Raw genomic sequence first — 25,514 nt, 5'->3', positions numbered from 1 at the left:
CGTAGCCCGATTCGATAATGAATAAGCGAGATTTAACATGAAAGTGACCTGTCGACGGCACATTATTTTCATTACCGGTTTTTCTTCTTCGCGCACCCTAGGATACGTCGATTGCTTTGAGCGGTGACGAGAAGAGCAAAAAGAATCGGCTAACGCGCTTTGTGTTTGTTTTATTGTCAAGGTTGAAGGAACGGCTTTAGGGTATTGCAGATTGCTACCATAACACATAGCAGTGATAGTAATGGCTTTGTGCCACGTAAGAATAGTTTGTTGACGACACGATGCAATGCTTACATTGACCGACTTTAAATTCACCGTCCGGGCGTCGGGCCGACGGTTGGGTAAGTATGGATAGAGGTACGGAGTACTCCGTACACACAGCAGGAATACAAGACTGGGCTACTCCGTACTCCGTACTCCCTACGGACTCCGTATATTGCTGTTTGAAGCTCACCGCAAGAGGTTACTCTCACAGGCCGAGGAGCGAAGGTATTATGAAACAAGTTACACAGAAAGACCGAGGAAGATATTAGAATCCCGGCGACGTAAGATCTGCAAGCCACACCCTTCGTCACAAAGGCACCATGCCTACTCAATACGCTATCCAACACATTGCTCCATATTTCTAATGTCCAATTTCTACCCCTTTTTGTTCGCAGTACGGGGTACGGATTACTACTCCGTGGTGGTCAAATTAAGAACTTCAGCTGTTTCAATAATGTGGCATCCAATCTCACCCATGAGCCTCTTTCACCACTTCTCCCATACCAGCGCCGGAATAGAAGTCCTCATTAGCGACCAGTGTCCCAAAGCACTCGTCTCATGCCACTTGGCCAACTTTGCCGTCTCATTCTTTCTCAAGATGCCCTCATCGCCTCCTATCAGCATAGCTGTTTCAGGAATCTCGTTGGGCAAACCCAAAAACTCCCGTCTAGCTGGGCTCTGCAAGAAGTCCTTGGTTGTGGGACGTCGGAAGGTAAGTGGGCTACTGTCTGACTTCTTGCAAAAAATGACCATGTTGGTGAAATCCATGCCCTTGGTTTTGAGGGACTCTGCATCTGGTGGCATTTCGCGGAAGATGCGACAAGTTGGGAAGACTTGCTTGATAGTGCGGTAGATGACTTTGGGTGGTGGGAGGGTCAAATCACCCGCGTAGTTCTGTGGCAACCTTGTGAGCAAGTTTGGCGTGTTTAGCAGCGAAAAGGGTCGATGAGGTGGACTTACGATGGCAACAGTGCCCTCGGGCTTTAACAGCGTGTGTAGGCCCTGGAAGAATTCAAGGGTGAAGAGATCAATGGGCTCGGCCCCGCCGGTAAAGACATCGTGAACGATGTAGTCGTAGGTCGAGGGTGCTGTTGTGGCAAGCTCAGCGGTGTAGCTGACAGCATCCTGCAATACGGGTGGATTGTTTTCTTTCAAATCAAAGTACTTGGATGCAAATTCGTAAACAACTGGATCCATCTCTACGACGGTAGTGTTGATTCCATGGGAAACAAGCGCAGAAGGCGTCGTGCCAACACCAAGTCCGCTGCAAGGACAAGTTAGCCACCAAGTTACTCCGTACTCTGCGGCGAAAGCTGATACTCACATCACCAATGCTTTGGCATCCTTGTCATCCACGGGCGCTGCCGACTCGACCAATCTAACAGCTTCTAGCATGGCGAAGACGCCATAAACCGGCTCTGATACCGGCCCCCCCCTATGGCTGATCCACTCCCCTCCCAGTAGACTATGATCACAACGCATAACCCGAAAGCCCTCCTCTATGCTCTGTACGACTGAGATATAACCAGTCACCGACTCACGCCTCTCAATGAACAACCAGTTATCAGTCATCAGAGAGCTCATTAGACTCTGAGTGGCGGCCCGAGACTGCAGATGGGTGTTCAGGAAAATGGTGTGGAGGAATGGGAATGCCGCGTAAATGAGGTACTTTGAAGGCGAGAGGACCATGTAAGCAACCGAGAGGACAATCTCAAAGCCCAGTCTAGTACATACGAGGAGTCTACCCATGATCCGGGGCAGATACACGCCAACCTGGCCTTCAAAGAACTTGAACAGGGCCCAAGACCCAATGCCAGGCCCGGCATCAGCCACAAAATTTGGCAACATGCCCAATCGTGCCCCCTCCCAGTAATCGGCCACCGAAGCAGATGTGAATAGTGCCAACGGTAGTAGCGTGAGGCTCTCTGTGACCACGGGACCCCATTGCGCGCCGAATGTCTGGCTGTAGGCAGCTAGAAAATGCTGCAAACCGGGAATGCCGACGGCAACCATGGGAAGGGCTTTGGCCGGGGTAATTGGCAATGAATCTCGCAGGAACGTGTTGCCAGCCCACCCCAGGAAGCACCCTCCCATCACGAGCTTTGTGTGCCATATTGATGAGGGAATGGATCCATACACCGGTGAGAGGTTGAGCTGAGAGACATGGGAGTAGAGCGCAAGGAAGGCTAGAAGTAGGATGATGCGAATGTAAATGTTTAATTGGCCCAAAAATCGATTGCTAAACGTGTCGCTCCGGGCCTTGTCAGCCAAGTCTTGAAGCTCCTTTTCAAACCTCTCAGGCGTGAAGCCCGTCGCCTTGTCTTCAGAGTTGGCACCAGGGGCCGACGCCTGCCTTGCTGTCGCCTTTCTCGCCATGATCAAACGGTTCAAAAAAGGTGTCGTGTCCGCTCAGCAGACATGAGGTATCCTGAGCTGATGGAAGATACGAGTCGAGAAAAGTCAAGAACGATGAGGTAAACCCAGAATTGCCCCAAGAGCTCTCATTCATTGAAGACAAGTTGACCGTGCTCGTGCGTTTCACCCTGAACTCCGTATGTGTGAGAGCATCGATACGTTGTCAAGTACCAGAAGTATGGATTTTGCACCTAGGGGTTACCGATTGCCGTGCCCCGGTACTCCGGTGTGGCTTGCTGCCTTCCTTCCCGTCGAGTGGGGCTTTAGCCTTGCTCCCATGGTACGGGAAAATCCAATGCGAACATGCAAGATGCGGATGTCCTGGGCTGTTGAAAAGAGGTCTGGAAGAAACGGGCCTGAAATCCAATGGGAATCGAACAACTACTTGGAAGAAAGAGTGAAAGACTGAGGCGGGAGCTTCAAGAGGTTCCTTTAATTCCAAAAAAACGGGCCGTAAGGAGAAAAGACTTGAGCATTCACAAGGGGCTAGTCCACTTCTAGGTAGTTGCCAACGGGAACAACATCAATTGAAGTGACACTTGACATGCAAAAGTACTCCGTACTAGGTACCTACTTACCTACCTAAGGTACTTAGGGCACGCGCCTATACAACTACACTATCGCATAGCCTAGATTCATAACAGTGCGCCATAATTTTTTCAGATATAAAGGCCTCTACTAACATTGAATTCTGCTCTAATAACCTGTGCTCGGACCGTTCAGAAGAGCCTTAAACCGTACCTGCCCTCGGATATTGTACGTGCACCTTCCTGTAACAGCTTCGTCGTGCTCCGTGCTGGATTACTCACCAATAAGAGCTAGCCTTGATGGTGACATGCGCACACTTGCGTCCACACGGCTAAACAGTATTTTCCCCGAGTTGTTGCGCAATACTATCCATCTATTTGCTCATGGTCAATCTAACAAATTCATAAAACATCATATTTAGTCTCCCCCCTCCATCTCCTCCTCATCATAGTCGAATGCAGCTACACAAGAGAATATTTAACGACCCCGACTCCCAGCTGTTCGACGCCCACCATGAGCCCGGTACTTTCGTACACATTCATGATAGCATCCAAGTCATGAAATGCACAGAAATCCAACGACGAAAATGATCGCTCCTCTATCCAGACCAAACGAGAATTCAATAAGCCTCCGATCCCCGGTAGTGTCATCCTGCTGTTGCCGGCCTGCCCTATTACCTAGGCTTGACGCGACCACCACCCAGACTCCCAATCTTCATATCGGGGTCGCATAGCTGTCTTCCATCTCGTCGTCGCTGCTTGAATCATCACTTCGGGGACTTTGTGCGCTGCTCACATCAGCGCTGTGAATGTTGCTGAACTGGCCCATCAGGCTGCCGCCGCCAGAGAACGACCCCGGAAATGAGGGCGGGCCAGATGGCGCTGACATGTCGGCTAAGCTTCCACTCCGACTCATGGATGGCTTTTCCGGTAGCTTCTTCAACAACCCGGTCGAGATGTCTAGCATGGATATCGCGAATTGCGTCAGGGCTTTGCTCTCGCCGGGTTTGGAACTCACTGAGAGAGTCCATCGATACTCCCCTAAGCGACGACGGTACCAATCGGCTTCTTCGCGACCTGGAGACGTTGCCCACAACAGGGAGCCAAATGTTCCGATCAGTGCAAAGTTAGTCTTGGATGCGAAAAACCAGAACGAACGCAAGTGGTTCGGGGTCAGCCGATTGACAAAGTCCATGGCCGAGATGAGACGGGCTTTTGCTGCGCTTCGACAAATATGCTGGACATAAGGATCCACGGTGGTTGGATTTGATGCCAGTGAACGGATGATTCTACGGTGTAGTGTGATTTCCGTAGCAAAATACCCCAGGTGGAGATATCCAATACTCGATAGTCTGTTCGTCGAGGGTGGCGAAACGGGGGAATAACTCGTCATAGAGTAGGATTCGAGACGAATGTTTGCCGGCAGACCGCTATACCATTCCTTAAGTTTCAGCTGAACCGGTTTGGCAAGGGACAAAACAAGCTGAGTGCCTTGAGGGCCGGCATCGGCGATATTCTGTGTCGAGTTCAAAGTGTAGAATGTCTCGAGGATCTCTGCCAGGATCTCAGACAGCTGCACAAAACGAGTAAACAAGAGCCGGCCCTTCTCAATGTCTTGTTTCTCATCTGAGTCGTCCTCATCCCATTCAACATCTGGAAAGTCGTTGGCAGTCAAGGCTCGCACGCCCCAGTTGGATGAGAATATATGGGACGGTCGTCCATGTACCAAGGCGCCCCATTTGTCCTGCATGTATAGTGCCCATGCCAGCCTGCGTCTCAATCCCTTCTCCCAAGGAGGTATCTTCCAGATTGAACAATCCAAATGCAACCCGAGCTCTTGACCTATAGCTACAAGTTGAGCTGTTGGCGCCCACTGGTCCCCTTCTGGACGTTGGGATAGGAGCAAGCCGGCTTGAATAGTAGATAATTTTGGCCTGTTCATGGCATCTGCTAATGTGCTGCAGATGAGTCTCTCCAGTTCTCGCACATCAGGACGAGGTAGGTTCGAGAGCTTTTCGCTGTGATCCCACCAATTAATGGCTAAAATATATACTGCAGCCAGGATAGGCGGCGAAAACTCTCGGTGGGATCGCTCGTACTTCTCCAAGAAGACGTGTTTTTGAATGATTGGAAACGCTGGATGAACGATGCGGAAGTACAAGTCAATCAAATGACGCCCATTTGGCGATACCACGGCCTCGATGGCATCTAAATCTTCCATCACATGATCATATCCCGGTGTACTGTCGTCTGGCAGCATCAGAAAGGTGTCGTTGTCGCTTACTTTTCTCAAGGTACCTCTGGACAACAGACTTTCGTCCTGCGGATCGAAAGCGGAGAGGTTGATGAGCGATGGTTCAAAATCAGTGGTGAGCCCAATGTATTGACTGAATCGATCATTTTGCATGCCAAGAGTCCTCTTGAGAATTGTTGGCCCACCCACATTTGCCATGTCTTCCAGAAATGAGCTACTGGCAGCCGTGCTAGATAAGCTAGAATTGCCGAGTTTGCGAGTAGAAATGTTTGGTGAGCTAGGACCATGACACATGTTAGAAATTATCTTTTCGAATGTACGTGTGTGATGAAAGCGGCAGCCTCCGACGATACTCTGTATTGAGTGTGAAACAGCAAAGGAAAGAGGGAATACGAGGTAGTTCCATAACAATAGCAGTAGAACTAACCTTCGTTTGCCAAAGCTGGCTTCACGAGCTAGCACCCCATTCATTTTCCTCTTGCGAGACTGAGGGCTCGCTAATGAACTTGATAGAAAAGAGCACTCGGAGCCATTGGCTTGACAGGCGGCGCAGCCGTCCTCGGAATCACTCAAAACGCACTTGGTTCCAGAAAACCGACAAGTTTGGCACGGAGCAAAGGTCGACCCGGCCAGTGAAGAAGATTCGATCGAGACTCCGGTTTGAACACTACTGGGACCAATCTCAAATTTGCACAAACTGTCTTGTCGTTGAGGTGCTGGGTCTCGCCTTGGAGGCTTTGGAGCGATGGCTATGGGAGCCGTTCGCTGAACCGAGTTGTGAGCCATGCCGGTAGAGGAGGGTAACTTCAGAGATGTTGGTAGTACTTTAATATATTTAATGATATATATTTTAAATATGAATGCCCCTTTTGCGGTGAGGAGAATCCAAGAGTAGGAGGGTCGTCGGGGAGGGGTGCCGATATGCCGTATCAGCACCGAGGGTACGAGAATTTTTGCTGTAGTGTGCACAAAGACGATGCTCGAGTAACGCAAGACGAGGACCGAAAAAGAAAGATACTTTGGGTCGAATTACTCGATACCTGAGCCAAAAACCGATGGTAACAACAACCCCTGACACGATTTTAAGGCACAGCAACAGCCAGATTTGGCACCAAACAATGGGCCAAGTCAATATCGCTCGCAGCTGCACCCTTTTCCAAGTCGAAGCCGATTAGTTTGATCAAGGGTTATGCCTCTCGAAGAGTTCAGTGTCAGGGAGTCAAGTTACCACGGAGGCCAGGATGAGATAACCGTGGGTTATCGGAGTCATTGAGACCGATAGCTACGGGTACTCTCTTTTCTTCTCGGAGCAGATTCCGTGACGCACGTTCCGTTTGACTAGCAAAAGAGTTCAAAGCACTCAAGGCCGCGAGAGAGACATTGAGCTTCTCTTCTAGGTGCAGATGGCTTCGGAGTTAAGACGATCAGGTAGAGAAGGGGGGGGAGTAGGATCCCAAGAGAAATGAGTAAAGGGTGCCTTGTGCCTTGTGCTGTGTCTCCGATGGGCCAGGATGCAATGAATAGGGCGGCACGAATGTATGTGAGAACGGAGAGTAGGGGAGTGAGAAAGTGAAAAAGAGGAGTAGAGGCAACAAGAGAGGATTTTTTTTTCCCTTGAACAATCCTGATGTCTGGCTCTTCAATGGCACGTTCTCGCGCGCACGCCCTGTGTGCCAATGGAGAGGTAGAAAAATCGAAAGAGGCAACAACGTAAACCCACGCTTAGTCGCGCCTACCCAGTACAAAGTTAGGAAGAAAAAAGTGTGACATGTGCATCTTCCCCGGACTGGGGGTGACCCTTTGTGCTGGAACTGCTCGAGTTAGAAACACCACACACACAACCCGGCCAGCGATGACGGATGAAATGGGACCGTCGGTGGAGACACAAATTTATCCCAGCTAAGTGATCGAATGAGTGGCATGGCATTGACAAAGCACTAATCCTATCGTTCGTTTTGTTGTACCGTACCTAGGTCGTTTCCCGGGTTCAGAGCACTACCACTAACTAGTCCGTACAGTCCGTAACACTGGCAGAGATCGTGGCTGGAATAACCGGCCGAACCGGGGCATGGCGATCCCGTTATATCAACTGGCCATCTTCCAGTGTCGCAGAAAAGGCGTCAGAGATGGATAAACTACGCTATGGCCAACTAGACCAGGCTAGCTTGATATTCTGTTTCTCCTTAGTGGTGGCTGGCCCTATCAACCAACCATCACACACCTCTTGCGCAAGCTTGCTTTTCTTATCGCGGATTACGATTGGCGACAGCCGCCAAATGGTGGCTCTCAGCCTTTGCAACCACATTTGTGATGGGGCTACTATCTTAAAGTCTTGTCTTGCTACGAACCGCGGTTATGGATCTGTCGTTAGGGATATACGGGGGATCAGCAGTGATTACTCCGGGGGGACAAAGTGCTGTCACAACCTGGTTTGCTCAGGTTGCCACCGAATTCCTCCTACCAGATGTCACAGGAAGCACGTGTATTGTATATGCGGTTTGCGGAGCCCTTGCCCGCGGCCTTCTGCGGCCCTGAAATTAGCAGGTGTCAATCAACATGTCGTCGGGCCAGGAGCTGGACCTGCCAGCCTATTGATGGCCTGATAGGCCATAGGGTTCTCCGTATGGCACCCTGTCCCTAATACCAACGACGAAACCCTTCCCACGAAGACACGCGACATTTCACTCCATTACATAACCCCTGGCTCCAACATCCAATGTTGTGATATGTCGGAAACCTGCGCCCTTTGTACGCGGACCTCATTCGTCACACGCGCGGGCAGCTCACAAAAACCCCTCATGGCAAGCTGTAGCCAGCAGCAATTTTCAAACATCAAGCAACATTTTCTCTCCCAGATACGTCAGGGAAAGACAACAGACACTGGGATCTTCCTGCAAGCACGTCGCCGTCATTACCGCTGTCCGTCGTGCGGCTGTCTGACGTGCAACAATTGGCCTGCAATTGCGATTCGAGTGCATTGTGCCCACCGCCATTACCGTATCATCATGTTTGCCAGGTTTCAGGGTCTGCGAGATGGAGGGCAGGGATCTCAAAGGTCGAGGCCCCAGAATTGCTTAATCTGAGAACCAGGATGCCGTTTCTCACATCTCACTGGACCATTCGTTATCAGCAGAAAGAAATACATAATGGTAAAGGAGTCCTTGGCCCGCTGATATGCAGGCCACAGGAGCTTTTTCCATACCTTTCGCTTCAAGGCCCTGGTCTTGATCGTTGCGAAGCCGCCCTCCCCCACCCTGATACTCTCCACCGTCTCATCATGGTGGCTTCCGGCCCTCCATTTCCAATGAGGCGCTCCGTTAGACCAGGCAGAAGAGCATTAATAAGAGTTGCCGACGTGGTATGTTGAGCCACTCCGCCGACGCTGTCAGCGACAAGTGGTGCGTAAGGTGTCGCCTAGGCTACTTCCTATTACCAAATCGAAAACCATTTGGACGCTCGCAGCGTGGAGCCCCAGTACATCTAACGTAATGGCTCTCTCGGCGCGGGCCACAATCGAGTCATTTCGTTCGGTCCTTCTGCCCCCTGTTAACATGTCTTCGAATGAGGCTGTTGTAACGGGAGATCGGGTTGCGAGTTGCGGGTTGCTTCTCATCCAAAGATCTACGGAGTACGGAGTAGGAGAATTATACTTGGCTTGGTCGACAGAGGAACTGAAGGAATATCTGTCGCTACTAAGAGCCGACTTGTGGAAATGGCACATTATGTTCGGGCTGGCGTCCCGGGCCCTTGCCGTTGACACATGCCTCATGCCCAGATCGCCAGTCACGTCGTAGCTTGGTCCGGAAAGGGTACAGGGGAAATCCCCAGACGGAAAGCTTCATGCCCTGTTTTGTCATCTACCCTAGGTGAGATGTACCACGAGTTTACTATTAGGTACGAGGCAAGATCTACTGAGGTCTTTTTGTCAAAAGCCGGCACGTCCTTGGCGTGAAAATGTCACCACGGCTTGTTACCAGCCTGCCGAGATGGAGCATCTCACGCCAGGGCCCCCTCCCCTCCTCCTCATTGACAACAGAAACAGAAACAAAATTTGCAACAAGTGCTGTTAGTTCTGAGAGAAAGAATTGGGTTAGTTAATGTGCGTTCTGCCATGCGAGCTTCTAAACGACATTTCGCCTGGTCGTACAGCAGGAGAGTGGCCTCGGGAGATGCCACCCCTTGTCCGTTAATCTCGGCTCGTTCAACTTACACGACGTCATCCGGAGGGCGGAAGACGGAGGCCAGCAGCCTGAATTCAAGACTGGTCGGCGCTGCTGTCCACGATGTGTTCCCCACAACGCGCCGAGACTGACGGCGCCGCAGGGGTCCTTTCCTACCTCCGTTGGTGAGGGGTATCGTGGCCCTTCGCAGGCCCGGGCTTGGAGAAAACGCGGTGTTTCCGTGTTTCGGAGAGCGGTGTGCCTTGTCACTACAACCACATCAGATGGCTACATGTTCGTTCATCAACAAGCACCGCTGCTGTGCTGCGTCAGGGTGCATGCATATGTAGGTAGGGAAATGAGTTCGCCATGTACTCCGGTATATGCGCTTCTCTGGATTAGGCAACAAGCCAGATGTTTGAGCTTTGCGCTTCTTTTCAATATTTGGTCGGGGCTTTGCATCATTGCCCTGTGAGTCGAACGAGTTGGTCGACTTTGGCTCCTCCCGAGCTGGTAGAGCTACATGCATACACGATGCACCAATTTCACACACGACTTCTGGGAATGACGGCATCGCATTTGCAGTCCCAACAGGAATATGTACACCAGCCCTTCGGATTGATTCGTCTGTTTCTCGAGTTAAACCCTCCAATATTACACGTGATTCACAACTCAAGTGAACACCACAGGCTGCGGTAGCTGAGGACAGAAAATACTGCTGCCACAATACTACTGTACTGGGTTGCATCCGAAATGCATTACAGCGATCTGGCCCCCACAGAAAACACGGGAGAGGCATATTGTTCGGAGTAGGGTGGACTGGAATAAGAAGGCTGTTGACGGGGGAAAGAAAAAAAAGTCTTGGCTTGGTGTCAATATATTCGGTTTTTGAAAGACAGTTCAGGAAGGCCCTTAACGAGCAACACATGTATGTATGGCACGGCATACAGTGAATATCGGCAAGCTTGCCTCAGCCGACGACAACCGAGTTTGTACCGTTCCATGCCTTTCCATCCAGCCGGCTCCGCCGTCCAGATTATTATTGCGCCTGACGTTGCTATGCCTCCGCGTCTAGTGAAGCCGGCGTCCAGACCATTGTATGCTCCAGATACCGCTCTGTCCGCCTCTTCGACCCGCGAGGCGGCAGCATCATCTGCAGCTCCTGTCTAGTCTCGAAACCTAATCGCTTATAAAGTGGCACGGCGGACATGACACCTTCCAATACGATAGCTTTGCCAGCGTCCTCTGCCATATCCTCCAGCTCTCGCAACAAGGCCGATGCGGCACCGCGTCCGCCCCATTTGGGGTCGGTGCATAAAAATGTCACGTCTGTCATGGGGGTTTTTAAGGTTTCTGTCAGTGATTGTGTAACCCTCTCTCACGGGAAAAGGATAGGTCACGGGCCCCTTATATCGATCGATGACACATTCTCGTAAGATTGTTATATTATTGTGTAACATGTTCACCCGAACGCGGGACCGAGCAATGGAACTACCACCACGTGGGCAACCGAGGGAGGGGAGGAAAAAAAAACCAACTGACATGTCTAGTTGCTGAGAGACCAAAGGCAGGATGGCGCATTATGTATCTTTAGCCATCCCAAACATAGTGTTAAGCTCAAAAAAAGAAGAAGAAAAAGAAAAAAAAAAGGGGGAACTTACGAAAATAACCCTTCTGCCCGAGAACTCTCCTCCTTATATCTCCCGCAATGTTCGCATACTCATCCAGAATCGACCGTCCACAAAACTCGGGCCACTCATCCTCCACCGCCGCCGTCCGGGGCGCCAGTGTATCCTCGCCGCCTGGTCCGTACTCCAGCCACTTGATGAAGCTCGCAATGTCGCCCGTTGCCGGGTCCCTCGCGATCAGCACTCCCTTGCCAGAGTGCCGGATATGCTCCCTCGTGTTGCGCTCAAGCCACTCGCGGAAATACTCCCATGCTTGAGAATTGGGAAACTGCGCGTTGGTGAGGACGTCTTCTGCCATGGCGCGGAGGTGGATGTCGGCAGTGAGGGCCGCATCGTCCTCGAGGGGGATGACGATGTCGAATGACGGCTTCGCCATGTCGAGGCTGGACTTTTCTCTACACAGAGGTTTTGTTGCAACTGAATCTGGATCGTTCTTGCGCAGCACCTTCAACAGACTGAGATGTAGGACCGGCGTTGTGATTCTAGTCATGTGACTGATGCGACCGACTTTGGGACGTCGACTTTTTGATGACGCCGCCGACGCCGACTCCACAAAAGACGCTTTTGGCATGTCTCACGATGCGCGATGTGTCATGTCCGGATTGGGATAGTCGCTGATAAAATTAGACTGTGAAGTGGCCAACCTGCTCTTTGATGTGACAAACTCGTCGATATCTCCATCGATTCAAAAGTTTGATACGAGCGTGAGCAAATATACGTAACGCACAGCTATTTCACGCAAATTTATCTGGTTTGAGGACCGTCACTTCTCGCCATGTTGGGGGAGGGGGCGTTTATCCAATCCTATATTCATATGCCTACCCTATACTATTCCCACGCTAACAAAGCTGAACCCCGCAATAACGAAGTAAAAGAAAGAAAGAAAAGTCAATGTAAAGTTGCCATGGCGTCGTAATTTAGCTATTCCCTCCGCTCTTTGAGTAAGCCTGGATCTTGGCAGCATGTTCCTTCGCGTCAGTGATTTTAGGAAACTCGTTGCGCGACGCCGCAGGAGTAATGGAAGCTTGTTCAAGCGTAATATTAAGGCTGTCGACCTTATCCAGAGGAATCACAGTCCCATCGGACTTGCTAATCTCTACCTGAATAAGGTGTTCGATGGATTCCAGGGTCCCGTTCGACGAGGACCCCTTGGTAAGAAACCTGTCAATAGCCAGACTGCTACGCAAGTTTCCGTTGGCCGGAAAGAGCATAACAGGAATGGTGCTGGCTTGCTTCCCACCAACGAAGACTTTGATGGAGCAAGGACGCTCAACCTGGGCTCTGTCAAGCTCGACATGAGCGAAATGCCGAGTGTTGGTTTGTGGGCCACCGCGCTTGGCAAAGGCCGACGCTGGTGCATAGAGGGAGTTGATAATCTGCACGGAATCTTGTCGGAGCTGCGCCGGAGACTTGCGCCAATGCTCGAGTCCCTCGTATGTATACCCCATTCCCTTGATGCTAGAGACTGACTTTGGAGTGTAGTATTTGCGTTTGCTGTCAAAAAATGGCTGTAGAGGTGAGTTCTGGCCGATTATGGTCCCCTCTGGAGTTGAGAAACGCGATTGGCCTCTGTAACTGCCGCTGAAACTCGCCTGGGAGGGATTGATGAATTGCCAGTAGGTCCAGAGGCGATCAACGTGAGTGTGGTGAAGCATGCTGTCAGGCAATTGTCAGTGAGGAGATGAGGGCAAAGAAGCTACCAAGCTCGCAGACTTACAACAAGGGCTCGAAACCGCTCAGAGAAGCATCGAAGAAGTGGCCCCCGCAGGCGGCCGAGTAATGAACATCGTTGTGCAACTCTTCGAGATGATGTACTCTGCCCCTGACGGCAAACTGGTAAAAGTTGCTCGCGGTGCTGAATACATCGTACTGATCTATTGGTTAGCACGAGACCGACGAGAAACGAGGCCTTCTCGGCTCCTTGTCCAACTTACGGTAGCCTGCTTCAGTCTGTAGTCTTGCAGTCCTTGATTTGCCGTGTCAGGGTATCGTTCCGGGGCAGGACACCTCACCATCTGGCGTGATCGAGTAAAATCTCCAAATTGGCCGTCTAGAGCTTCTCTTGGGTAGTTATACGTTGATAATGGGTTCTTGATCTCAATACGCCCCAGGTTCTGGCCGTTTGGAACGTTGACAAATACTCTTTCCGGCACAGTGCAGGGCGGAACGTTGGAATCAGAAGACCAGTCCCAATATGGTGAGCGAAGGTTATTTGCCGCCGCCACGTATTGGTCACGGTATCTTGCAGGGTATTGGGAAGCAATTCCAGCAGCGTGCTCGACCAGGAGCTGTTCGAAAAGCAAGACGAATGGGCGGTGCCAGGGCAGAAAGAGAGCTTCCTGTCTGCTTGGTTAGTATCAAGCCGATACAGAGGCCATCTGCCTGATGCTTCCCGTCCCCCTCAAAACTTACACCGTGAGGGCAATACCCTCCCCAGCCGTTATTGTTGCGTGCCCCTCCATGGTTCCATTCGATAAATGGTAAGCCATGAATGCCTATAAACGGGAGTCAACTACTGGCAATGGTCCCAAGGAAGAGAGGCCGTGACAAACCAGAGACCTGGAAATAGCCAAGAGGGTCAGATGCATTCATCGACTGGAGTGAAGCGAGCGCCTGGATGTAGAGATCCCTGTGAGTGCCTTGTTAGATGGTGTCCTCTCAATGACACTGGATCAAACCCCGGCTCTTCTTACCATTGAGGACCTCCTTCGGAGTACAAGTCATTCACATTCCTCCTCAGGGGAACATTGCCATTGGCGGCCACAGGCGCACCGGTAATAGAGAATTGAGCAGAGGCTAGCAAAGGTGCGAGGCCAATGGCCAAGAGCGCAGTAGCCGACTTGACCAACATTCTGGGCTGATATCGTGAGCGTATATAGATTGACTTGAATCCGCCCGGCCACGACTGAGTTGGAAGATTTCCGTGTCGAGATCATGGCAGCGAACAGCGAAGGGCATGCCGCCAAGATATACTCGTCTACAATGGCTTCCTGTGCTGCAGCCCTGTCAGAGATGAAAGACGAGAAGCTGGTCCCAGAGAGATCCGTGTCCCCAAGCGAGCGGCCACGCCGCATCGGACGGCCCTGGCGATCCCTGGCGATCCCTGGTGCACTTGACATGTTCCCGTGTGCAAGGCAAGGGATTCCCGGCCGCCGCGCTTGTGGTTGCATGCCAGCATGCACTACATCTAAGTGCATGGACTCTTGCTGTGTATCCATGAAAGCCAAGCCGTTTGGTCTGCTCACGAACGGCCTTCTCGTAAGAAACGGCAGGCTATGGCGCTCCGTCCGGAGGCTGGCTCGAGTGTCGCCGACTTGGATGTTGCGTCATCCAATCTAGGGACCGCCTGGGCCGGACGCCATCTTTGGACCCTGAATGAGATGACGGCACGGGGAAACATGGCGAGCTAGGCGAAACCGGAGCTAGCTGCGAACATTGAATCGTCTGACGATCCATCATGGCAGAATGGCCCCCATGGTCTGGAATCGGGCATATCCTCTTCTACCCACATTGACGGCGGACGCGTCGTTGTTGTTTCTTTGCCATGGGGGAAGGAGAAGGCGAGCGCCTGCCGTGTCACTCAATATAGGAATGCGATTGGGTCTGGTTGACAAAACCGCGCCTTCTGTCCAACCGCATGCGCCGAGTCGCTGACCATCACGACTCCAGACTCAGCAAAGAGACAGAGTCTCCCGTCTGCCTTGGAAGACAGGTCTTCTCGCGACAACCGAATCTGTCCACCTGCTGGCTCAGCTGAAACCGCGGGAAGCACATCTTCTTGCTCAGCCCTGTGGGAAAAAAAGGTGTGCGGCCGTCTTTGCTGGCTCAACCGACCGGCCGGTGCCAGGGTTACATGAGGAAAATACGAAATGTTACCTTGCGGACCAGTAACACTGCGGGATCGCGAGATGCGCTTCGCTGTACCGACGCTTCCATCTCGCACCTTGGTCATTTACCCTGGTACGTTGACTCCGTCCACGGCGTCCAGTAGATGGGAATATCGTCCTCCTTGGACGGGGGTATTCCGAGAAAATCGTCAGGCACATGCATCGCCAGTCTGAGATGATAGATCCACTTGGGAGGAGATGCCGGTGTCGCCTTTGGCCCTGAAAGCTTCCGCCCCAATCAGGCAAGGCGGCCGTGTTCATTCATCATCAAAAGTACTAGTACCGCGTCTAAGCCGGAGGCATTAGGTAGTCTTGGACTCTTGGCCATGGTTCTCTCAAGGTGTGGCCGTGTCTAGCTCACGACTGTACAACGTACATCTTGCATTGACGTATTGCGAACACGGCCCGGGGAAGGGCTAGCGGCATCCGACTTATAGCCTTGAGAGTCCACCATGGACGGGGCAGAAAATAAACAAACAAACAAAAATAGTCATAAGAATATTCCCAGCTATAGCACATGCGACGACGTTTGTGCGGCTGTCGTACGAGAACAGCTTCGTGTCCGCCGTGGCCCAGAGTCGACATTGAAATGGGAATGAATATGGCCTCAGTTGACACGAGGCCCAAGTCCAACCGGAGATGTCTCGATTCCACGCAACTAGATTGTTGGTAACCAATCTCTGTATTGATCCATTGCACTTTTCATGCAGTGTCAAGCTGCCTTGAAGCTGCGAAGCTTGCAGCTCGCTTGCCTCATGAGCCACGAGTCAACTATATTACATGACAACTCGGCGCCAAAGAGCGACTGGCTGAAATCATTTCCCTGCCATCCAACTTTAACCATGATGCTTATATTCAGCTTTCGAGAAACCCCCGTGTCCGGCCAGGACAACTACAAATCGGGCGCCCTGCAGATGGGCGCATGGTTCCCTGGCTTCTCATCCGTGCCACCATTACCGATTACCGTTTCGTAGCCAACTCTTGTTACACAGGTTATTAAAGTGGAAAAGGGGAAAAGACGCTCCGTTGACCAGGTCAGCTCCGGCCCATCCGTGACCATGATCCTGGTTTTCCTCCGTAGCTTCTCAATAGACTCTGAACCAAGAAATGTTGCCGGCCAGAACAGGAAATTTATCATGTCATGTCAGCATGGCGAGGCTCGGCTGAGATGCAGTTGCATGGCCACATGTAGCTGTAGCAGAACCGCCTCCATCGACCGATTGGTGAGAGAGCTTCAACTTCCATGTCAGAGTCATGTCTCAACAAATGGTTCGTATAACCTGAGCTTTGTTCAACTGCACATGAACTTTATGGGCCTCGTGTAGTCAAATTGCAATCTCGGTGGGGGGGAAAACAAGCGACTTCTCTTGTTTCATAGGATAATGCTAAATGTACCCTTATGCCGTGCCCCCATGCATCGTAGCAAAGAGAGAATCTTGATGCTCAGCTGAGCTTATGCTTCCAGTAGCTCAGAAATTTTTCATATGGAAAGAAACAAAACAAAAGTCCCCCCCCCCAACCCCCTTTCAGCCGTATTCTCCGGAATATCCGTCTAGACTTGCAACAATCCGATCCGCCTGGGTTTAGTTGTTTGTTAAAAGTGACAGTTTCAGTTTCCGGTTGAGAGGTACCCGCACCGAAACCCTGGTTTGGAGAAAGAAACAGTCTGACTGGATGCGTTTGTATGTACAAAGACAGCCTCGTTTTTCCATTCTTCCCTTATATGGGTGGACCTGCAATGGAAAAGACTGGTGCTGGTGGTTATGGCAGAAGAGAGGGCCGTTGAGGCTTGCATCTTGTTAGTCTTGCAACAACGCCATCCAAGGGAAAGCTATAGTATAGCTTGAGCAGAGTTGATCATGAACCGAGGTGCAATTTCCACACACCAGCTTGAGCTTGTCGACACTTATTCAATGTCCCCACGTTCCCGGTCAACCTCGCAGCGGATCGATATGAGAACATGGCAGATGAAGCCGTCGGCAACCAGATATGAAATCCCCATGTCCGAGTTTCCCAAAGGGGACGTGAGGCTGACTTCGAGGGTTACATCGAGCTCGCATTGCGTGGTTTCGAATATGTCTTCTGCATGTCATTGGAATCATTGGCCAGTGAGAGTCGATACAGCCCAATAGTACCCAACATTGTTTAGGGATCTGCACAACCTAGCAGGGCTTCCGTCTTCAAGTAACAGCTGGAAACAAGAACCCATACAACAATTCTGTGACCTGTCATAAGTCGTGCTATTCAGCAATTCTAGTTAAACCAAACCCCACGTTGCTCAATAAATGCTACCAGAAGCAAAAACATGCTTTCTCTCCTATGCCGCGTATGCCGCTTTGTTTTGAAGGGCCGCCCAAAATGCAAAGTTATACAATAATCAATTCATCGTCGTCATCATCGAGAGAAATCTGTCTCTCTGAGAAATCCATACCCAAACTGTCCCTGCCCGCTTCTCGGATGCCCTTCTCGGTAACAAAACGTGTCTTTTTACGCACTGGCGGAGGATCCCCCCCTTTGTGAAGTTTCTCGCCTTCCTTCATTTTTGACAACTTGTTTCGGAGGTTGGAGCCCCAGCCGAATGCGGCGGCTGTTGAGGATGAGTTTGTGCTGCCCACAACAGAACTCGCCTGCGAGCTATCCGGTCGTTTGCGCTTGATGGGGCTGAGATGAATCGTTCGGTCTTTGCTGGTTAGGCCCAAGGATAGGGCATCACGTTTCGTAGACTGGGCCTCCTGGTCTGGAACGGATCCGTTGGTCTGGTTTGTCGCCGCAGGGCTCTGGCCAGCGGTTCCTTTGAGCCCGGCTCGCTCCATGTATTCTCGTCCTGCGGCGTTGCCTATTTTGCCCAACTTCTTCATCATCTCGCGCTCCTTTTCCTTTGCTTCCAGGCTTCTTTTGACCGACTCGGCTTTCTCTTTCCGGTCGGCTGCACCGCGATCTTTGCCATCAATCAGATCTGCTGCACTAAGAGATCGCGCGGCAAACCACTGCGTCCTGGTCTCCCAGTCGTAGTTGCTTGAACCTTTTTTCTTCTCGTCCTTCTTCTGTCCAAAGCCAAATTTGCTCCGCTTCTCCCACCCCCCAAAACCACTGGAGTTGACCTCTACTCGCGACGATCGTTGCTTTCGAATGGCTTCATTGGAGTGAAATTCACAAAAATGTGTCTTCTTCTTATTCACCCATGCGCCGCAGAGATCGCCGTCCTTTTTCACGGACTGACAGAAACCCAAGTCACGAGCAGAGCCAATCTCTAATATCGTGTCTTCGTCCGAGTTGATGACCAGACTGAAACGACCAGTGTCTTGCCGCCCTGGCGGCGGAGGCATAATGTTCGGGTTAAGGATGGCAACGACAGTACCTTCGGTTAGTTTCCAGAACCGTGTAAACCCAGAATTGAATAGAAAGAGATCCAGCTCAAAATCTAAATCTGTCAGTGTCATGACGAGGTATTTGCCTCGATCTTCTTGTTTTTGATTTGCAGTGGGCTTATGTGCTCGTGGCTCTGATTTGCGGGCCACAACAGCAAATACCACAATATCTTGTTCCACATCCGGTAAAGCGTAATCGGGTGATTTTACATCTCTTAAAAGGTCCTTGATGTTGAGTATTTTCTTCTTGGAAACATGTCGGGTAACGACAGTGTGTGGTAGTATCCGTTTTGAGAGATGGAAACAGGAATAGACCTCAAAGGACGCTTCGTCTGTCCCTGACGACTCATCAGTAGCGCTTGCCCCCAAAGTTGAAGATGATAAATTTGAATTATGAGAATCTGGCCGTGGTTGGTGAAGACTTGGCGCAGTCTTGCTTCGAGGTAACTTTGAAGCTGCCGGGGCGTGTTGTGACAAGATCTCTTCACGAGTAAATGTCGGCGGAGGCAACGGTTCGTCTGGAATCTCGACTGCGCTCTTCTTGAACCGTTCCATCTCATCCTGTCCAATGCTAAATGCATTGGTGCGCGCTCTTTGTATTCTATCAATCCTTTCCGCTCTAGCAGCCTCCTCCGTCCGTGCTGAGGCCAGTCTCTCATTGAAGCTCAATGGTCTCGCAGTCTCTGGTGATAAAGCAGAAGAGTGCACTGATCTGGATCGATTCAAGTATCCTCCAGTCTGGGACGATGTGCCCGGCTTGTTTCCTTTCTGGCTCGGGGCGCGCTTGAGAGAGACATCTTTGGCTTTCAAGCCCTTATCAATGCCCAAGAATACCCTACTTGGCGACGTTTGTTGTTGCAGGAATTGGAGTTTTCGAACAGGTGATGCAGGCACTGTGACCTGGTTTTGGGAAGCCGGTCGTACATTCTCATCCGCGCCTGGTGTGCGCGCGCGAGCACGACGATTTGGGCTGGGCAAAACGGGGTCTGACTGAGCGTCTGCTTCACCGTCTCTGTGCGAGGCGGCTTTTTCCCTAGCCTTTGCATTTTGAAGTCTTTTCAGTTTCAACTTTGCTTGTATCTCTTGAAGCTTCAGCTGCAATGTCTCCTCGTCTTCGTCTTCGTCGTCGTCGTCGTCCCCTCCGGATGATTGAATGCCCAGACCAGCGCCGGGTGATGAAGTAATAGCCGCCAATGCTCGAGCACTTCTCATGGGCGAAGGTGACGGTGACGTTCGGTTCATCATCTCGCGATATCGTTGACGTCCACCAGGTGTGCTTAATAGGGCTTCGTGAGGAGATCGAGGCGGCCATTGCGGCTCGGGATCTGCAGCACCTATGCGTCAGTCCAGAAGTCGCATAGCAGTCTAATTTGGGATTGAAATCTCACCCGGTGCCATCGCGTGACCTCACAGTAGCAACCTTTGGGCAGCAAGAAAAGGGGATTTCGAATAAATATCAGAAGTGAAGCGAAAGGCCTGGGGCAAGCAAAGGCGCATAACCGTACACTCGGCTATGGCCGTTGAGCGGCCCAAGCCATAGAGCTGGAGCAGTGCTCCAGGCTTGTTTTTTCAATGTCCAAATGGAATGGCTCTGCCTGCGTATCAAAACGAAAGCAATTACATCCGTCAAAGCTAAAAAGGTCGATATCGAAAATTATGATGAAGCTCCGCGATAAGGTGTGCTAGCGTATGGGTAACATCGAAGGCTGAGTGCCGGCGGCCCATCGAATGGGCCATTGCGGCTCCTGGCTTTTCCCAGACTTGCGCACTGGGACTTGGCTTTTCTCGTGACACGCTTTACGCGTCCAGATCCCTGCAGCCTCAGAACCAGACGCGTTTCTTACCCCGGGACACTCCCGACTCTGCAGTTTGCTCGCTGGAGTATTTGGCCATGTACGGAGTACCTACCAGGTACTTAGAGGCTGTAGCAAGTTACCTAGCCTGATGCATCCTGTCGGGTACCTGGCCAGGTCTACACCAACGTCTCCCTGCTTCTTGCTCGCGTTCAGACTCCCACCCATGACCACATTTTATTTCGAAACATAATCAATGGCGCATGATTTCCTTGGATTGGATTTTGGAAACATATTTTGATAGATCTCTGTCTTCTTTGGCCTAAAAATTTTGGAAACATTCCATCTTATTACGCCATTGATCCCAGTTGATCGCATGAAACCAAGGCCATGCCGCGAACGAGGTCTACCAAACCAGCCGCGAGCGAGTCGACGGACACTCCAGCAGCCAGTCTTGCCTCCAAATACACGCTCACTCCCAGAGATGGCTCGTCACCGGGCATATTCATCTTACCAAAGACTGCAACTCCAGAAGCACGCATAGTCACATTGCCCCATCCGCGAAATGGCAAACCATCTCGGTATCTCGTCTGTCCCAAGACCGGCATCCACGAATTCACAAAGATTTCAGCCCCCCAGTCGGCACCCCGAAGCTGGCTGATCGAGACCAGAGCCGATTCGGGCGACGGCGATACAGACAGCAAGGAAGCAGACCCGCATGTCGACATAGTATCTTCCTCCGACATGTTTGTCGCAACTACAATAGATGCACTCTTCCTGGTTTTACCGTCATTGGTCGATGCCACGGTGCAAAAGGGCTCGGATGAGAAGAAGAGGCTCTTTTTGTCAAGTGACGACCACTTCGACAAACTCCCCGAGGAAAGCTCCCACTTGTCCGAAATTTTACAATGGGAAGCGACCAGAGCGCTTATTGAGTCAAGAATGGAGATCATTTGTGACACTGTAGAGGCCGGTGACGAGAAGATGTTCCGACTCAGCGAGAAGAAACTCGTTGCTACGATCCTTGAAAAGGCCAAGAGGATGAGCGATGGAGGTCTGCCGCCTACTTTGGAAGAGAAGTTCGTCAAGAGGGCATTAGAGGCACCGATTCTGTTACATCGCAGCAACTTGGCAGCTAAAGTTTCCGAAAATCAAGCGGCCGTCGAGGTTGCAACAGAATCCGAGGTTTCTACCCCTGTTACCGATTCCGCTCAGTCTCAATCAACAACTGTCACGACCGACTCAAATTCATCGTTCGTGTCACAACCTTCCACTGCGGCAACATCATTTGTTGAAGATGGCCAAGCCGAAGACGCCGCCATGACTGCCATCCAAGCGTCTGCGGAAGTCACTGCGCTGCAGAGACTCCGCGTCGCCTTTGATTTTATTTGCTCCCGATATATCCCCACCGCTACTACAGAACAACTAAAGCGCCATCTGTCCCAACAAGACATGTGCTCAGTCGACTTCTCACCGCTGGACAAGTATCGAGCTAAATTGGCAGAGCTGCGTGCTGAAGCCGTTGCCGCAAATTCAACGGCTGACTATTCGAGGAAGCGAATGGGGGACGAAGAGGAAGATGCACTTCGTCAGGAGAAGAAGCGAAAACTGGAAGAGGAGAAGAAGCGTAAAGCGAATGAGAGCCGTGGCGTTAGAGAGCTCAAGAAGGTCAACACGAGTGGGATGATGAAGCTCAGTCATTTTTTTAAAGCAAAATAAAGCAATTCATTTAAAAGTTCAAACCGGGTATCTAGGATGCCAACAATATTGAAAACGTCATGTGACGCATAACGTACATATTCACATCATGAACAACATAAACCGTCTTTCATCTTGTCCCCCGTGTGCGACCTCGCGTTGACCGTACCCCACGGCCTATCCCTGAAGTTCCGCGACTTCTTGATGAGCTGGATGTAGGTGGTTCGGGCAAACGGCCTCCCGTCGTGCCACTTCTAGTAGCAATTCCTCCGCGGCTCCGAGTCCTTCTTAAACCCCGTGTACCTCTAGAAGTCGAGGGAGCTAACCTTCTAGCAGTCTCCTCCTCTTCTCTTCGTCGGCGCAATTCCTCTCGTCTTTGCTCTTCTTCTGCAGCCTTGCGCTCGGCAGCGCGCTGCTTTTCTAACGCTTCAGCCTCTTGTTCAGCCAAGTCCTGGGTCACGCCTTTCCATCCGGGGTGAAGGATTAGGCGCTGGTTGTGTTCGGTCTGCGATAGTATTCTCGTCCACGTGTTCAATAAAGTTGACGCATTGGCGACAGTCTTAGCAACAACCTAGCATCATGGGATTAGGAACCCAGAAAATAGCGAGGTCTTCTTCCAAACTCACCTGCATATTGCCACCCGCTCGATTCAGCGTGCCTAACAGGCCTTCAATGCCTTCATTGACACTTCTGACACCCTCCAACTCTCTGCGCAATAAATCATCCCGGCTCACAGTCTCTGATGCAGGGGGACCCGTCGGGGTTTTGGGAGTCTTTGGGGTTTTGGGGGTTTTTGGACGAGCATCGTGGGAGGGCGATGCCCAGATATCAGACTCGGTGTATTCGGTGTCGTCCGCCATGGATTCGTGGGTGTGTACGTGCCGAATGTTTCGCGGGGCAGAGAGGCGGTATTAGATAATCACAAGAAATAGAACTAAGAAGTGTGGCCAGAGGCAAGGGTCTAGAATTGTTATGTGTGTTGAGAATGACCATGGAGTGACGTGATGCACGACGGCACATGATACGGCGCGTCACTGTGTGGTGGAGGGGCGTTGCTGGTTCGTTTGAGGGGCCCGTACTCCGTAAATCCACATGAAATAACAATGCAAATCAGGCCACGGACGACGGCAAGGTCGCAGCAAAATAGCGGCTGTCGGGCAGCCATCAAGTGCCAAACAAGCTTTGATCTGTAGTGTCGACCACCCCTTTGCCCTGATTGGCCAGCCGTGGCGCGAAACAGACGCGTCGAGCGAAGTAGGGAGACGCGTGTGAGGTCGATTTTAGTGGGCTTATAGGCCAAGGGCCAGTCACATGCGCTAAAAGAGTCCAGGGCACACAGCAAATGGGCGACGGCTGGGCGGCTTTGAAGCAGCGAGACGCAGAAAGCAGGGGGGCTGGTGCCCGCAGTTACCAACGACGCATTCCCGTCCCAGCCTCCCACTTACATCCAGTCTAAGCTCATGAATGTCGAATCCTTCTCCTCCCATGCTCCATACATTTAACACATTTCATCTTTACTAATTTTCGACAACACCAACTGTGCGCATTGCCGTCAAGATCCCACAGCGTTCTACTTCCCCTAATCGATTTGCTTGTTTAATTGGCCTTATTGTTTAGCATTTCTTCACTCTTGTTAACCTTGCCTTGCCGCTGCCCGAAAATTACCCTAAACTCTAGGCTTTATCTACGACTGGCATTACTCAGGCATCCGCTTCTATGCCCCAGACACCGTAACAGAGCAGTAAAGCCAAGGCAGAGCGCCAGATCGCATAACACTATACGCATTAGTGTCTCATTCACGCCCGCATACACCTTTCAATAATGGCTTTCGCCAATGAACCTGCCGGCGCCAAAACGCCTTCACCGCCCAGCACTATCCGAACTCCTCCTGCACCTCAACTAGGGTTTCATGATAGCTGGGAACCTTACTCTCCTCCGCGCAAGTCGGCAAGACTGTCTTCACAAAGAGCCGCCAATCGAACCCCTTCACCTCGAGCTTCCCACCGTCAGCAACCCGGTTCCCCACGAACAGCGAAAAAGAGCCTCGCTCAAACTGGCGCTCCCATGGTTTCACCAGTGACGTCTCCTCGCAAGAGGTCACACCCCGCTCTCGACTCTCGCCGTCAGGTGTCTTCATCTTTGACTGCCGAAGGAACTGCCAATGCTGCCGTCGCGCTTGGTCTCAATGTAGACAAAGGCGTGCAACGCTCGACGACGGCTTCGGTTTCACAATCCGCTGGTATGCTGCCCACGCCATCAAAGACGCCTCAAAAGCCACCAAATGAAAAGACTGCGGCCAGCATTCAATCTTTTGCCCGAAACCTCTTCTCGTCTGAGGAAGAAGTCTTGCCATCTCCTAGGAAGCGACGATCTAAGAAATATTCCGGAGTTACGATGGAGAGTTTCACGGCCGAGGAAGAAGAGGACCCCATCACTATTTTCACCGATTCGCAAGACCGTATCCCTGAGAAGGACAACAGTGAAGCAAATCCGTTTTATGGCAGCACGGCCATGGCCGCCGAACCAAGCAAGAGACAAAGCCGGCGAAAAGTAGTTAGCATTCCTGGCGAGGGTGCTCAGTCAATAGACGAGGCTGCTCGTCGCGAGGATGGTATAGTTTATGTCTTGTAAGTCTTTGAACTTTTATTCTGTATCTGTCCTGTTTTCTCTCTTTTTTTTTTTTTTGGAATAATGATGCTGACAAGCGGTTTAGTCGTGGCAAGAAGTTCTTCCGCAAGTTTTCTGAACAGGACCAATCTGAAGAGATTGCTGCCTCTGCCGAGGATGACGAATCGCGGCTCAACCGACCCCTCACCCGTGCCTCTGTGAAGCCTCGACTCCTCTTCCCCACGCAAAAGACTACTGCGGAGGATGATGAGGAAGCCTTGACTGACGTGGAGGACATGAACCTGATTGACGAACACGTCCCCCAAACACCCATGAAAGCACATTCGATTCCAGCAAAGACCCCGGAAGCACCAAAATATGCACCCGTTTCCCCTCCTGACACAAGACGCACAACCCGTTCGACAAATAAGCTGGCGGATACGCCCATGAAAGGCACAGGCCGCAAGAGTCCGTTCGACTCGTGGCCTAGAACAAAGGAGCACAAGAGCCAGTCGCCAGCACCCAAGAGAGCCGGCGAGAGTCTTGCTTCCGAAACCACCAAACGAACTCGTGCTTAGACCGCGGACTTGGGGCCTTGGTGAAATGACCTTATTCTTGTTTCGAGTAGATAATATGGCTTGGAGAGTATTCAAAGATTTTTGTCACGGTTTGGCATGGCTCTGCAGAATGAGTCATTGTATTGGAGGATGGTGTCGTGCTGACGGGACGATTATTTTCCTTCGCAATCCTGGATTACCGGACTGTTTTTTATACCTGACCTGGAATGAACGAGGTTTTCGATTCTATCAAGGCGTTTGGAAGGGGACAGGATATTTGAAGCTATGCGGCAAGA

At 51.3% G+C, this 25,514-nt stretch overlaps 7 protein-coding genes across 7 annotated transcripts; 2 read left to right on the top strand and 5 right to left on the bottom strand.

The window, feature by feature from the left end:
• Positions 1-750: 750 nt before the first annotated feature.
• Positions 751-2,640, bottom strand: MAA_02088 (spermine/spermidine synthase family protein; the record flags this gene model as incomplete). Its single annotated transcript, XM_007820086.1, has 2 exons — positions 751-1,528; positions 1,589-2,640. The coding sequence occupies 2 exons, from the start codon at positions 2,638-2,640 to the stop codon at positions 751-753; spliced, it is 1,830 nt and encodes a 609-aa protein (XP_007818277.1).
• Positions 2,641-3,921: 1,281 nt separating this feature from the next.
• MAA_02089 (nitrogen regulatory protein) lies at positions 3,922-5,754 on the bottom strand (the record flags this gene model as incomplete). Its single annotated transcript, XM_007820087.1, has 1 exon — positions 3,922-5,754. One exon carries the CDS (start codon positions 5,752-5,754, stop codon positions 3,922-3,924), a length of 1,833 nt encoding a protein of 610 aa, XP_007818278.1.
• A 4,923-nt stretch (positions 5,755-10,677) lies between these two features.
• MAA_02090 (GCN5-related N-acetyltransferase (GNAT) domain protein) lies at positions 10,678-11,684 on the bottom strand (the record flags this gene model as incomplete). Its single annotated transcript, XM_007820088.1, has 2 exons — positions 10,678-10,949; positions 11,282-11,684. The coding sequence occupies 2 exons, from the start codon at positions 11,682-11,684 to the stop codon at positions 10,678-10,680; spliced, it is 675 nt and encodes a 224-aa protein (XP_007818279.1).
• A 541-nt stretch (positions 11,685-12,225) lies between these two features.
• Positions 12,226-14,159, bottom strand: MAA_02091 (Tyrosinase; the record flags this gene model as incomplete). Its single annotated transcript, XM_007820089.1, has 6 exons — positions 12,226-12,964; positions 13,026-13,177; positions 13,243-13,647; positions 13,721-13,803; positions 13,861-13,937; positions 14,002-14,159. The coding sequence occupies 6 exons, from the start codon at positions 14,157-14,159 to the stop codon at positions 12,226-12,228; spliced, it is 1,614 nt and encodes a 537-aa protein (XP_007818280.1).
• Positions 14,160-20,746: 6,587 nt separating this feature from the next.
• On the top strand, positions 20,747-22,075 carry MAA_02093 (Ribonuclease H2, subunit B; the record flags this gene model as incomplete). The annotated part of the gene is made up of 1 exon (XM_007820091.1): positions 20,747-22,075. One exon carries the CDS (start codon positions 20,747-20,749, stop codon positions 22,073-22,075), a length of 1,329 nt encoding a protein of 442 aa, XP_007818282.1.
• A 156-nt stretch (positions 22,076-22,231) lies between these two features.
• MAA_02094 (DASH complex, subunit Duo1) lies at positions 22,232-22,914 on the bottom strand (the record flags this gene model as incomplete). The annotated part of the gene is made up of 3 exons (XM_007820092.2): positions 22,232-22,308; positions 22,358-22,625; positions 22,681-22,914. 3 exons carry the CDS (start codon positions 22,912-22,914, stop codon positions 22,232-22,234), a joined length of 579 nt encoding a protein of 192 aa, XP_007818283.2.
• A 961-nt stretch (positions 22,915-23,875) lies between these two features.
• On the top strand, positions 23,876-25,239 carry MAA_02095 (uncharacterized protein; the record flags this gene model as incomplete). The annotated part of the gene is made up of 2 exons (XM_007820093.1): positions 23,876-24,681; positions 24,768-25,239. The coding sequence occupies 2 exons, from the start codon at positions 23,876-23,878 to the stop codon at positions 25,237-25,239; spliced, it is 1,278 nt and encodes a 425-aa protein (XP_007818284.1).
• Positions 25,240-25,514: the final 275 nt, after the last annotated feature.

Source organism: Metarhizium robertsii (assembly GCF_000187425.2).
Source record: "Metarhizium robertsii ARSEF 23 chromosome Unknown MAA_Scf_1, whole genome shotgun sequence".
Taxonomy (NCBI): Eukaryota; Fungi; Ascomycota; class Sordariomycetes; order Hypocreales; family Clavicipitaceae; genus Metarhizium; species Metarhizium robertsii.
Note: the sequence above shows the minus strand (reverse complement) of the source record. Positions and strands in the feature narration are given on the sequence as shown.